The following is a 15,410-nucleotide window of genomic DNA, read 5'->3' on the forward strand; positions in this document are numbered from 1 at the left end:
GTCTCTCAGTTCTTTAGCATTATCAAATAGCTTAATTACTCTGTTAATTTGGACTGAGGTACTTTATTCTGGAACAAGGTGCCATGGTGAGCTCACGCTACAATGATCACACTGAACTTTGTGACTAATTTTATGGAATAGGCTTTAGCATCACTATTTGCCAATGAGACAGGTCTGTACAACCTGGATCTGTAGAAAGTGACCCTTCATAATAAATAAAATGATATTTGGTAATGGCCAAGGCTCAGAAAATATAAGGTTTTGTTGTATCCACACACATAGCGATAATAATAATGGCATGAAGAGCAGAAGAAATTTCTTGAAAAATTCTAATAGCATTCCATTTTCTCTGACTGAATTTCCCACCAGTAGTACTGCAGGAGAGGGTTCAATGTCTCCACTCGCAGTAGGAGAATTTCATATTTTATAATCAGTTTCTATTTTATTATCTAAATAAGCTGTATCTAGATAAGCCAGAATATTCTGTTCATTAGGGTTCGCCATTTCTGCATATAACTTCAGGTAATACTAAAAACATCTGTACAATGCACCCAGCAAAATAAAATCAGAGCCCTACATGAATCATGACCGACTTCAGTTATATTGTAGTATTTTGCCTATAGATTAACTATGCTCATATTTTTTCCATTGTAAACCATCTATTTCCTACAGTTATCACAATAACATCAGCATACTTCTACTTTTACAATGGCAAATTGCTCTTGCAGTGTTGTTTAAGGCATATCCTAATTTGCAATTGTCCCTACAGGATATAATTCTAGCTTTGCTAGTTTTGTACTTGATGTAAAGATTTGCTCTTTCATAATTTTCTTTCTATTAATTGTGTAACTTAGAGTAAATCCAAATGCTCCTGCCTTAAAAGCATGCCATACAGAGGACCCAATCTTATCTTACATAAAACTCAGATCCCATTCTTGCATTGTTTTGAGGATCAAGTGACACAGCTCTCTCAAACATCAGTTTAGGAAGTGAGCTCCTCATATTTTCAAGTTTAAGATCCTGCATCAAAGGGATATGATCAGATGAAGCTGTGGGATACATTTTAATGTGGGCATTGAACTTGGTCTGAAGTGTAACTAAAAATAGATTATTTCAAAAATATTTCTTGTGTAGGATAGAATAAAAAGTCTATTCTGGATTATCAGGATTCACCATACACAAACAGTCTTTAAATCCATATATATCCATGAACCTCCTAATAGAAGCCCTATGTGTGCTCATCTTCTGACATCTATTCCCGCCTTTTTTTTAGGTTATTCATGAGGCAGTTAGGCAGTTAAAATCACTACATATAATAAGCATGATCCCCCATTGTGTTAGCACAGCTGCAAGCAAATTGAAAATCTCTCAGTCGTCTGTGTTAGGACGATACACTGTGCAAAGAGTAAAGTTTACATTTACATGGAGAACTTGTGCTTTTGCTCTTCAGTACCCCCCCAAATAAAATTCTTCCTGAGCATATTTTTCAACAGGTAGCCAATTGCACTTCCAGTAACCCCTTTTCCTTAAACCTCCAGAAATAAACCATAACATTACTCTAAAGTTCCTAAAGCACACATTAAACGATCACAGAACATGACATTCATATATTATTTTGGCCAGTTAAAATTTTACTTCACCTTAATTTCAGAAGAAAACAAATACTAAATTCTTATATAGCAGTGGTTTAATAAGTTGTTGCAAACACCACCTTCTCTCCACTGTAGCATAATAAAAATCTGGTCTTAGAAAAGACAGAGGTGGCCATCTGCATAAACTTTTTCTTTGAGTCTAGCTTTTTAAAAACATTTATGTCTAAGGAATAAAAACTCCAAAAAAAGACCATGTTCACTCTGGGATTGAGTTTCACATCAGCAGATACAAAATATAACTCTATTATATTTAAAGGAAAGCAATGAGCACATTGAATTCAAAGATCCCAGGCTCAGTGCTTAAGTTCTGGAAAAGTAATTTTACATAGAGTGATACCAAATGTTCTACGATCTGCACCTTGAGTGATCTCCAGAATACACAGATTATCGCACACTGGTGATTTTTAAAGTCCTCTAGCTTCCACTCTAGCTACCTTTGCCCCTTTGAGGGATATCAAATTTCTCTGCAATTATCACTCTGGCATATAGGTTCGGATCAGCTTGTGTTGCTTGTATAGGAGATGTAACTAGACTATCACTTATTTAACATTTCAGAATAGGAGATATTTTTTTAAATGTACAAGACTCCTAGGGCCACATATACGTACAATAGAAATTGTGAATTCCTAATTGTGATTTCCTGTGAATAACAATTAGCAAACCACAGTTTCAAATGTATGATTCCCAGTGGGTCGCAAATAGACCTACCTTATTGATATTCATGAGGTTGGTCTCAATTTGCGACCCATTGGGATTCACTAAAAACATTGGGATGGTGGCCTGCTGAGGACAGAAAACCACAATGTCTGTGTTTGCTTTTTATAAAGCTATTCTATTCTTTAAATGCAGCCTTTTATCCTCAAAGGAAAACAAAATGTGTTTCAAAAAGAAAAATGAAACATTTCAGTTTCATTTTTTAAGAGTCTGGAGTGGTCCGTGGGACCACTGCCTGCTCTTAAAAAAGTTTTTCATGCATTCACAATGAGGTCCCCCTGGGGAACCATTCTCATTTGCAAATGGTTTATCACCAAATTGAATTTGGTGGTAAAAGGGGAATGTTTTGCAACCGCATTTGGTCGCAAATCATTTGAACGTGGCACAGCAAGTTGCAATTAGGAAGTCAGGCCCTAAACACTCCCCTTCCTAGTACAGTCGTAAACCCCAAATTGCGATTCAGTAACAAGTTACCAAATCGATATTTGGGCTTTGCACATGCCATAAAGCCTTTTTACATTCACAAACGAGGCGATCTAAACACTTTACTTTTCCCCTCAGTAGATTCTTACAAACCCCCACTCATCCATTATACACTATACACCTTTGTAAAAACTTCTTACCACCAACCTAATAGGATTTCTTCTGCCAATGATTTTGTTTGATTTCCTCCCTATATTCCATGCACTCTTTGCCATGGATAAGTCACTGTCAGCAGCTCCACAATGACACAAGCCATCGAAGAGGTATGGAGGATCGACATTCATGGTGTAGCATGCCTGCAGCTTCAAGACAACATGTCCATCTTCAGAAGATTGTAATCACAAAAGGGGATAGGCCCAAATTGGACGGGGTCAGGTCGGACTGTTTTTAAAGTACAACCACAAAAAAGCACCTGGCCACGTCCTGCATTATGCTCTTCAATTTAACAAGCTACAAACAGACAACCACGCTGTCTATTTGCATGGATTATGTATTTATCCACTTCCATTTAAATAGTTTTCTTAGGAAAAAAAAATCTAAATTCAATGTACAGAAAAGCGAATGCTTCAAATTCAAAAATCATCAAGTGTATTCCTATAGACATAAATTAAACAAAAAAAACCTTCACCACCAACACTCACACTTAAAACATCATCCACCCTACAACTAAAGCTAATCTATCAAGCGTCATCCACTCACTCTAATACACACTGGGAAATGTTTATAATGCAACTGGGGGATACAACTCATCATCATCCCTCTCAGAATGCAGGAATTAATTCATTTTTTAAATCATCCGTTGAAAATCTGCCAACGCGTTTCGAGACCCGGGCTCAGTTGTTTTAATTAGGCCTCCCATACATGTTACGTAGCAATGTTCCTTTGAGCACCTTCTTAGTACTTTACCTTAGACTGTCCAGGGCGACTGAGCTGCCATTAGATGGTGTACCAAAGATTCTATAGGCCCCACAAAATAAATGCCCCAAAGGCTGACCTTTTGCCAAAAACCCCTAGCTGAATTTCCTCAACAAAACCTCATTATATGAATGGTAAATGCCAGTTTTCTGCTATGACAATTTTAGATATGGTCACAGTCAAGTGCATCAATTAAACAGAAATTGAAGTAATGGTTAGTACTGTAACCTATATTAATCATCAGTGGGCTGCAAATGTGACACAGAAGGAAACTGTGTAAGCCAAGCCTAATAATCACCTGAACCCCAATAATGTGAACATCCTAATTTTACCTACTCAAATCAGCTCCAAAGTCTCCAGACGTTCTAGTGGTTAGAGACAACAATCCTCATTAGAAAAATACACAGTTTAACAGAGTAAAACAGAATTAAATATACAAATATTAATAATATATCATTTCTGAGTGCTAAATAAAAATGTGGCAAAATAGATTTATTACAGAAATTTTAATAAATGTGGCACAGAGAATAAAGGCATGAATCGCCATGAAGGCTTATATACAGAAAAACAAATTGACAAAACGTAGCCTCAATTAGTCAAGCCAAAGCAAAACACTGATAGTCAACTTATAAATAGTACTGGCAGCATCCCATAAGAAAAATATAGGAATAAATGGACATGTGCCAAACAGCATGTGCCCATAGGAAATACATAAAGAGCCCCAGATCCCAATACATAGAGCATTTTATACATACATTATGTAACTTTTGATAGATTCAGCAAAGTCAGCATGGTATCGTCACGGTTAGAGTCGCATTGGCAAATCAGAAAGAGCAACACAATGTTTTGAATCTTTAGCACTAGCTCATTTCTTAAGGTAGGAGAAATCTTCCACCTGCTCCCTTAGCAACTACACTCCATAGAGGTACAGCGCAAAATTAAACATTTCTTAAACAATGGCTCATAGACTTAACATGACTGCAACAGAACTTCCATCCGAAGTCCGCGAGAATGATAATGTGGGTACAAGATGGAAGTTTCATTCACAATACACGTCTCCTAACACAATTGTACATCGTTGAATCCTTGGTGCTCTGTGGAAATAGGGGGGAAATGTTTTGTAGCAGGACACTGATTGGGAGAGGGATGAGCAGAACACCAAATACTGCATCCATTTTTAAAATAAACCAGAAAATGTGGCATAACTACTTCACAGTATTAATTACACTTCCAAGTGACATAGCAAACACATTTCAAGTGCAACATCATAAATTCATTGGATACAACTCTATACATCATTAAAACCATTAATTTTCAAAAAATAATTTCCACATATGTGCATATTTGCAAATTTTTGAAAAGCTACTACACGATTCATAATTGTACAAAGCATTTTTCTTTATGCTGAATTATGGATTCGATTTGAGCCTGTAGATCAAGCTAGGGAGTGATCAATATTAATAATATCGCAATACCGTAAACAGTGTCTAGAAGAAACACTGCCTAATGGAAATTGTGACATTAGAGCCTCCTATCTACCTCTATGGTGTAATTGTTTCCCAAACAGATCTTTGCCCCACCCCCCACTTTCTATTATTCTTGAGACTGCTTCCCTGTAGGGATTACTTGTGATTGACCAGGAAGGGAAGCCTTTTAACCAAGATATTCAAACATATTAATTTGAAATACGTATTTTAAGGTATTGTCAGGATTTGTCTTTTTGGGCGGTTGTGTAGTGGAAAGGATACTTACAAATAAAATCAGTGACATTTGACCTTTCACCCATAGGTTGTCGCTGCCCAAAGGGATGGCTTTTGCAGGACAAGAAGTGCGTTCCAATCTCAGATTGTAGGTGCGGCCTTCCTACTGGCAATGCAACAAAGGAATATCTGCCTGGTGAGATCGCCACAGTGAATTGTAACCCCTGGTAAGGAAAGGATATGGGATCATCTTAGAGCAAAAGCTTCACAAGTTAATCTTACTGTGGCATTGAGCCACACTGCATTAGACTTTTTCCCTTATCACCTATATCAAAAGATGACCTAATTTTCATGCCTTTCTGACTCATCTGCTCCTCTTCCCTTACCTATTGTTCTATGTATTTACCTCACCTACTTGCCTTTCCTTTTTCTGCCTGCTTTCTTTCACGCTTCTCAGCTTGTTTCAGTCCTCAGCTTGTACACTTGTACCACAAGATGGCATCAGGTTAACATACAGAACAGAAACATACTTTACGTAAGGAAATAAACTACCAAGTTTCTTATTTATTGCAATTGTAGCTCAGAAAGTAAAGTTCATCAGTATTAGTATTGTCCTATTAAAGAGTTGGCAGAAGTACCATAGTCCAATGTGCACTCACCAATGTTTAGGATGCTGATATGTGAGCAAATGAAAATGCCTGACAAGCAGCAGCAGCTCCTCCGCAATGGCGGAGAAGTGTTGCCCCTCTGGCTCAGAGCCGGCAGCTGGGCGGAGCCCATGGGAGGGAGGAGGAATGAAGTGGTGTGTGCACTTCTAAGTGCGCATGTCTGTTTCGCTGCCCGTCTTAGGCCAGCCACACAGACATGCACAGTTAGGTTTCTTCTAACTAGCTGTATTGCACAGCCAGGTTGGAGAAACAGCTCAGACTAACTTTGCCTGAGCACGCATTAAGCCAGCCCACGCAGGCCAAGCCCTGCGCTGCTCTCATGCTATTGGCAATAGCATGAGAGAAGCGCAGGGATTGCCCAGGAAGTCTCCAATGCTGTCACAGTGTCTGCTGGGACCAGGGAGCAGCAGAACACCAAGGCGGCTGGCAGCTTTAAGTAAGTCATTTTTTAAAATTATTATCCCCCACACCCACACCCCCGCTCCCCTCACGCTCTCTCCCTCCACCCGCCCCATCACTTGTTTGTATGTTGGCTGCAGCTTCTGACAAGTAGCTCAATTTCTCATTGGAAGGTGGAGACAAAAAGGTTATCATTAATTTCATGCTTAGCCTTTGAAAGTAAAATACAGTTTGTTTTTAAATCTGTGTTTAAATTTCAATGGTCATGGGAGATGTGGGGCCTCTTCTCGGAGATTTGGGTAAGTAGAGACTGTGTAGCACCTCTGTCCTGCAGCCTTAACTAATATTTCACTCCAAGTAGGTAACCATGAGCTTCATGTACAAAAGGTTTTAGTGGTCACAAACGGAGATTCGGGCAATTTGCAGCCGCTAAATAGCTGTTTGACATGTACTAACCCTATTTTGCAAGTTGGTAACCTATTACCGACTCGCAAAATAGGGTTTGCGAGTCGGTATTAGGAGGGGGAATGCCAAGGGCGTCACTTCCTAGTAGGAAATCTTAGGGGTATTTGAATGCTTTGAGACCGGAATGCAGTCGCAATACATTCGCAGTTTACAGCCAGTTACAGTGATAAGCCAGTCGCAAATGGGAACGGGTTCCCCTTCTCCTTTGTGAATGGTTGCGAAACCTTTTTTTAAGAGCAGGCAGTGGTCCCATGGACCACAGCCTACTCTTGAGAAATCAAACTGAAACATTTTATTTTTATTTTTGGAAGATCTCTTCTCTCTGTACAGAAAATGGACTGCATTAAAAAAACATTGCTTTATTTAAAAGCAAACCCAGATACTGTGGTCTGCTGTCCTCAGCAGGTCACCATCTCTGTGATTTTGGTAATTCCTAATGGGTCGCAAATTGCGACCTGCCTCATGAATATTGATGAGGCAAGTCCATTTGCGACACAATGGGGATTGCAAACAGTGTCAAACACACTGTTGTACATCACATTTTGCAACTTCCTCATTGTGAGTTGCAAAAAGGTCACAATTGGGAGCTTGTAAAATGAAGCATTCACACATGTGGCCCCATGTTACTGAATTTACACACTTGATTCTCCAAGACTAACAGGTCCAAGATTTTAATGCTTTCTTCATAAATTTGTAGAGTGCTTGGAACTCAGATGCCATATGAAACAATGGTGCTGAATTAATGAAATGCAAAATCAGAGCTTTATCTCCTATTAAAATAGGTCTTCATTTACATATAGGAACATATGGGATTTAAAGTTAACACAAAAACAGAAAGCCCTCCCTTCTTTTCTAGTTGAGGTATGACTTCAAATGGAAATCTAGGTCCAAATTTACAAAACTGTCACACAAAGCAGCACAGCACCCAAAGTTGTTGTGCTGCATTTCATGACAGGCAGAAAGCAGAAAAGCACCATATCTACTAAGATATGGCATTATCTTCCTCTCTCCCTAGCGCTGGCACACAATCATGCTGGCTAATGGAACTCACAAACCTTTGTGCCATTGAATAAATACATCTGTGTGAGTCCAGCTTAGGGTTTGCACTGGAAGGGTAAACTCCCAGTACAAAAACTATGCCTATACAGATTTTGAAACATTTCTCACACCAGAAAAAAAACATTTCTCCTTTTTAACGTTTGCTTTAAAGTGATGTTATTTTTTTGCTGCTAAACTTTGTCTACTATTGTTAGCAGTTAGGTTTTGCATATAAAATCTTGGATGGATGCACAGGAATGCCCATGTATTACTCATCGAATGGGAATGCCCATGTATTACCCGTGATGCAGAGTAATGCAGAACAGCACTTTGCACTACTCTGCGTTACTTTCAGGCAAATTACCAGTGCAAACCTTGTTTTTTGGGACACAATCCCAGCATAAAAGTTTGTAAATCTGGCCCAAAATCGTGTGCAGTAACGAACTGCACTACAATTCACTTTGGGCTCACATTGCGCTCTTGTTAGAAATTGAGTCTCTAGTTGGCAGAGGTATACTCCCTGTCAAAGTATGGACCACAATCCTAGTCAGAATAAGTCAGTTACACACCACAAAGTAACCTGTCTCATCCTCTGGTAGCTTGGCACAGAGCAGGTAGGCTTAACTTAGGAGGCAATTTTTTAAAGTATTTGTGCAACACTGAAAACAATAAAACTGGGAAAATACTATACTAAAATACACCACACCTGGATAGAAAGTTAGAGATTGATCTATTGAACAAAACAAGTACAAAACAACAATAATCCAATAAGTAAAACCACAGTACTGAATGTTTAAATAATATCTGGAAATATAGTGCTTAGAAGTGTCAAGCACCAACCAGGGACATCTGATTGCGCTTGAATGGGTTGAATCCAAAAGTTAAGGCAGACCGCGATGGAGTGCAGGTCAGATACAGGGACCAACCTTGTCCCGTTGAAAAAGTACCTTTGCATGGAGGATGCGCCAAGATCGAAGACCCTAAGCGAAAAGCAGAGGAGGTGATACATCAGCGTTCATCCCTTCGGATGCAGGCGATGCATCGGTTCTGGTCTGTGCAGTCAGAGATGCATCATTGGCAAACCCTTTACAATGAAGGTGAAGCGTCATCATTGAGCTGCGTATCTGGTGATGTGATGTCTTTGTCCATGGTGGCGGTGCATCAATGTTGAGGGGAGTTGTACCTTTAAAGCAGGGAAGAAGTCAAAGAGAGGTCTTTGAAATGCACAAAGTCCCTGCCCTTCCTGCCCTGGCTCCAGACTCACTATGGGTGGGGGGTATGCAGCACTTTGTGTGGGGACAGGCACGGCCGATTCAGGTGTGTCAGCTCCTCCCTCCCATCCTGCCCAGGATAACCCATCAAAATGTTGATGGCCCATCAGTCACACCTAACCTCTCTTTGTGTTGTTGTCTGGAAGGAATGCACAAAGCCCAGCGTTCACCCACCCCAGATGTGTATTCCGAGACAGGCAGAAGGTACCGAATGGTTAAAGTAATAGCATAGCAATTTTCTAAAAATGGACTTGCAACTTAAAATTCAACATTACCATAACTTGTGATTTTAAAATTGTGTGTCCAGAGACACCAAACTCAAAGTCTATGTTTTCCCAATTGGAAATTACCCCTAAAATGTAATAAGATAATCCCAATATTAACCTATGGGGAGAGATAGGCCTTGTGGTAATGAAAAACTAATTTAGGAGTTTTTTCGCTGCCAGGACATGTAAAGCTAAAAAGTGTATGTCCAACTGTTTAAATACACTGCTCCCTGCCCTTGGCGCTGTCGAGAGCCTACCTTAGAAATGTCTTGTATGCATTAAAAAGTAAGGGTTGGACCTAGCATGATGGTTAACTTGCCAGGTTGACATGGCAGTTTAAAGCTGTACACACAGGCTCTGAAGTGGCAGGCCTGAGCCAATGTTGAAGGGCTACCGATTTGGGTGGCACAATCAGTTCTGCAGTCCCACTAGTACATTTAATTGCCAGACCCTGGACACATGTAGTGCACTTTACTAGGCCTATAAGTAAATTCAATATGCCAATTGTGGCTAAGCCAATATTAGCATGTTTTAAGTACAGAGCACATGTACTTTAGTACTGGTTAACAGTGGCAAACAGCCCAGAATCCTAAAGCCAGCAAAAATGAAGCTACCGAAACGGGAAGTCAGAAGGCAAAAATTCAGGGGAAACCATGCTAAGGAGGCCAGGTCTAACATCTTTCATGCTAATGTTATCCAACAGGGAAAGGTTTTGGTTTCTCAGCAAACTTTCTTTGAAGTTTACTGTAGATACATTTTGCTCTGATATGTCTGTCCCAGCCCGTGTTGTCTCATCTGCCGTGGGTTCAAGTCGAGGCAATTCAATGAGTTTGAGTGTGGGGGCAGCGAATGTGCACACATAAAAATGTAGTTTCCCAAAGACCTGTTACTTAAAAAAAGAGTGCATTCTTCCGCTCATTTTTCAGCTTTTGCAAATTATGAGGAAGGGTTGTAGATTGCATCAGTTCACCATCAGTAAACAGGTCACTTCCAAAACCGGTCAAGGAAAAAGAGCGCTCATCTACTTTTGCTGTCAAAAGGTCTGCTTGAAATGGAAAGGTTGTACATTCCTCACCCCACCAGACACCTTGGTTATCTCCGGAGAAAGTCTCCAGGACAGCAACACACAGTTTGCCAAGTCAATTAAGAAAACGAATTGCCACATAGTCAATTGGTCTGGGTACAATGAGCTAATGCATATAGATACAGCGTTAGCACATTAATGTCATTCAAATATAAAAAAACAAAAGTATACCATATTCACACCACCCTTGACTTCAATATCATCCTAATTTTGTTTCTATAGGGAAAAAAGCTTGAATATAAAGGAGCCTTCATCATCAACTTTCGTTTGTTTCTATAACATAAAAATCAAAAACACACGAAAAAGGAGAATTGCCAAATACTTGTACCCTGAGATAAGGGCAAACAGACACAAAAAACAAAGTATCATAAATATTTCACACAAAAATAGAGCTGACAGCAAAAAATCCCTCCGCTGACTCAGTCGTGCATCATAACCATTCAGATAATCAGGCGCCATTTTGTCACAATGCTGGGCTGAGTTAAAAAAAAAACAATCACATTTTGTAAATAAAAGTACTAGTGCTAAGCTATAATTTCTCTTTGCGATATGTCACAAACCACCAAGCTGTTCACTGTACTGAACATGTAAAATGATACAAAAGAATGTTTAATTCTAATAATCTGCCTCTATTGAAAAAGTTTTGACAATCTAAATCCCCTTTAACATGAAAGTGGAAACAAACCACTCTTAAAGGAAGCAACCCGTTTTTTAAAGCAGTGCTTTAGTAAGCAGTATGTCCTACATTGTAACCTATCCCTGGGTCAACTCACATGCATTGGAATGCCATCCGAAACTTTCTCTAGAATCTTTTGTAAATGTCATAGGCTTTTGGCAAGTGGTCACTGACAAGTAAATCTCTTATTTGAATGGAACTGTTATTGCATTTTGAAAAAAGCCATCCCCAGAGTCAAGCCTAGTGTATTCAAGAAGACGAAAAAACATATTTTATATCAAAATGGTTGTGTAATGGCATTGTGCAAGGTGGGGCATGGTGTCGTCAGTTGCCAAACCTCTGCAGATAAAAACTGTAGTCAGGGAAATACACCAGTTATATCGGAAGTTGCAAACTAGCCTAGAAAAGTGATTATTTCACCAAGAAAATGGCATAGAGCAATAATAAAGGGTTTACTGACAAAATATCGAAGTTAAAAATATGGAAGTAAAAACTATCGATGTAAAAATATAGAATGCAAAAATATGAACTTCCTAAACTTAAACAGGTAAGCACAAAAATATCGGAAAAAAATATCAATGTCAAAAGTATTGTTGTACAAAATATTGACATATATATATATATATATATATACATATATATATATATATTCACTGAAAAAACCATAGGTTATAGACCATATATAGTTAGGAATTAGCATTTAAAAAACCTTATTTTACTCACACAAAACCATTGAAATTCCATATATAGTTAGTTGCACTAACTATATATCGCGCACCCGCAATCCACTGCTGATCATGTCACATATTACATCATTCATGACATGGTCAGTGACATCACTGATGACATCACTGATGACATCTCAAATGACATCACTGATGAGATCACTGATGACGTCATCCAGTGACTGTGTGTTTCTGTGAAGTTTAAATATGTTTTACATATTGAAGAATGAGTAGATGTATAAGTGTCTGGACGAAGGATTTAGTAGGTGCATGACTGAATGTATGAGTGAGTGATTAAATGTGTCTCACTGAGTGCATGGGTTAGTGACTAAACTGTCTTAATTTGTGCATCATTATGTCTGTTGTTCTGTAAACTGCTGCATGTGTTGATCATTAGCTATACGAGAGGCTATATGTGTTATTAATTGGTTGCCCAAGTATTTCTATGGCAGATTGAGTTTGTGTGGGGGTGGCTGGAAGGTGTGTGACTCTATGCATAGATGTGTGAGCAGTTTATTCACTAGGTGTATGAGTTCAAGACTGCATGTGGAAACAGCTACATGGGCAGTTGACTGTGTGCATGAGTGTATTGATGAGTGAATGGATATCTCAATGCTACATGTCATAGTAAGTACATATGTTAAACACAGTACATGTGAGAGTTGGCATATATAAATAACTGTGCATGAGAGCCACTGAATGAGTGAGTGGTTGTATCGATCATTGTGAACTTGTATCAGGGATTGTATAAGAGAGTAAATATGTGTTAGTATATGTTTCAATAAGTAAGGTGTGTTTAACTGTATAGTTGAAGAAATGGAGGTGAGATTGTTTCTTTGCATGACTGACTGGGTGTGTGAGTAACTCCATGGATGAGTGGCAGTGTGTGAGTGTCTGTATACACTGAGTGTATCTAAGGTTATATTAGAGTCTGAAGAGGTTTATCGTATTAGCACAAGAATGATGTCAAATGAGATGTCATCAGTGATGTCATCAGTGATGTCATTTGAGATGTCATCAGTGATGTCATCAGTGATGTCACTGACCATGTCATGAATGATGTAATATGTGACATGATCAGCAGTGGATTGCGGGTGCGCGATATATAGTTAGTGCAACTAACTATATATGGAATTTCAATGGTTTTGTGTGAGTAAAATAAGGTTTTTTAAATGCTAATTCCTAACTACCGTATTTTCCGGCGTATAAGACGACTTTTTAACCCCTTAAAATGTTCTGGAAAGTCGGGGGTCGTCTTATACGCCGGGTGCCAAATTTGACGTATGTTTTCATGCGTTTCTTACATAACGCGGACTTTACTTTTAGTTCTGCCAGCTTTAATACTCCTGTACTTGACCTCACAGTGCTGAAAGGTTGAAATGCTTCTCTCAGCAACCGTGACAGGGGTGGCGCTCCTCTTCCCCTGAATTGTACTGTTACTTCTGACAGATTTTCCATCCAGGGGCTGCTTACTGTTTTTCCCATCAGGTGTCAGAGCGCTTTACAGTAGGAACAGTATTGATACAAGAGGAACAATTACAAATGAACAAATTACAAAAGCAAACGTTAAGTTACATGGATCAAAAGTGACAATAGTGAGCAACCAAAATACATGAGGTAGCAATCGGTACATTCCTGGAGTAAAAAGTGATAAGTGTGCAGGTTACAAAAGCATACAAAGTACGAGCCAACTATGCAGGACTGCGTTGGACTGCGCTGGAAGTGGGGGTAGTCTTATACGGTGAGTATAGCACAAAACCTACATTTTATCAAGCAAAGTAGGGGGTCGTCTTATACGCCGGGTCGTCTTATACGCCAGAAAATACGGTATATATGGTCTATAACCTATGGTTTTTTCAGTGAATTTTCAAGGTTTTGTAAATGCTAATTCCTAACTATATATGGTCTATAACCTATGGTTTTTTTCAGTGAATTTCAATGGTTTTTTAATAGCAAATATCATAAGCTGTCGAATGTCAAGTACGTGGTAAGTGAAAACATTTTCGTGTTTATGCACACTGATCTGCTTTGAATGGTGCCCCCCCCCTCATTTCTATTAGGAGTACTCTCTCTTTGCAGATAGTGAAAGGTAGTTAACGCAGGCCTTTGCCCCCGTTGTAATCCGTCGTGCCTGCTTCTCTCTCCATTTGATTGATTGTTATCCAAGTATTTACTATTTTAGAATTAGTTCTCTTTGGTTCATTCTCTATTTACAAACAAACACAGAGTCGCAATACTCTGTTTAGTCTTTGCAGATAACGAAAAATCGTGTAAAAAAAAAGAAAAGGAATCGAGCAAAATCAGTAGGCCACTAATGGGATCTCTTTTTGACCTCGCTAAAATAGAAACATTAGGAACAACCCCTCATGACAAATACAAAACTAGTGAGATGAACTGAACTCCACACAATGATGGCTGCAAAACAGCTCGGCTCCGCCACCCACCCTGCCCAAAATAACGATAAAGAGCGGCTGCCATGATTGGTTGCGGAATGGCCACGACGGAGCTACGAAATGGTGCTGCTCTCATGCTAACCCCAGCTTCAGTCTGAAACATCCAGAAACACTGTAGACTACCAATTCGATCAGTTCCGGTAGCGCCCCAATGTAACCCGGTAGAGAAGAACTAGCCCTCCCCTCTTTGACTGATGGTTCTTGTTGCCTGTCCCTTCTGTTGTCATTTAACAGAACTATTTAGCCTGCTGAAAGGGGTTGTGTTTCGACCGCTGGTTGGTGGAGACATTTTGACTATATTCTGGACCTGCGTTGTCGCGTAATGCGTCATATGACGCGCCGCGTTAGCGCATCCGGAAGTCATCCGGGGCGCGCAGCGCGTAACGTAAGCATAACAAGTCATGTGACTTGTTAATAAAACTTTTCATTGGTTCATTTTACTTTTCTTATTCTAATGATGAAAGCCTTGGTCATATCACCTAAAAATTACGCTTTTAATTACTTCCGAACATTATTTTTTCTTAAATATATGTTATAATGTTCCAGGCTAATGTACTTTCCCGGAAATTTTACAACTGTCCTGCAAGTAAAATATATTCTTTTTTCGAGAAAAAGAGCGTTTCTTCGTCCCATGACGGAGCCGTTGAGCAAAAGAGGGTCGACCTGCTGTCTTAGTTGCCGATACGCCTGAATATGAGATTCTTATCGATCACTTTATGTTGCAGGAATAGAAAACACAACAGCCCTTGACCATTTATCTTTACTGCGTTCCTTCGTATTATACCTTTTACCCTTCATGTAATTGGTCTGCTTTATTTCACTTGCCTTTTAATGATTCTAAAACAGTGACTATTATTAAAAACTTTACCAATGTATATACTACTACCATGTTTTCTTTTAA

General features: G+C 39.2%; 1 protein-coding gene across 1 annotated transcript in view; it reads left to right on the top strand.

The window, feature by feature from the left end:
* Positions 1-15,410, top strand: part of LOC144784018 (SCO-spondin-like) — a 1,726,865-nt gene that overhangs the window by 1,486,399 nt on the left and 225,056 nt on the right. Inside the window, exon 111 of the mRNA XM_078662721.1 lies at positions 5,553-5,691. Coding sequence (XP_078518847.1) covers positions 5,553-5,691 — 139 coding nt within the window. The remainder of the gene's footprint in view (positions 1-5,552; positions 5,692-15,410) is intronic.

The sequence above is a fragment of the Lissotriton helveticus genome, chromosome 10 (genome assembly GCF_964261635.1).
Source record: "Lissotriton helveticus chromosome 10, aLisHel1.1, whole genome shotgun sequence".
NCBI classification, from domain to species: Eukaryota; Metazoa; Chordata; class Amphibia; order Caudata; family Salamandridae; genus Lissotriton; species Lissotriton helveticus.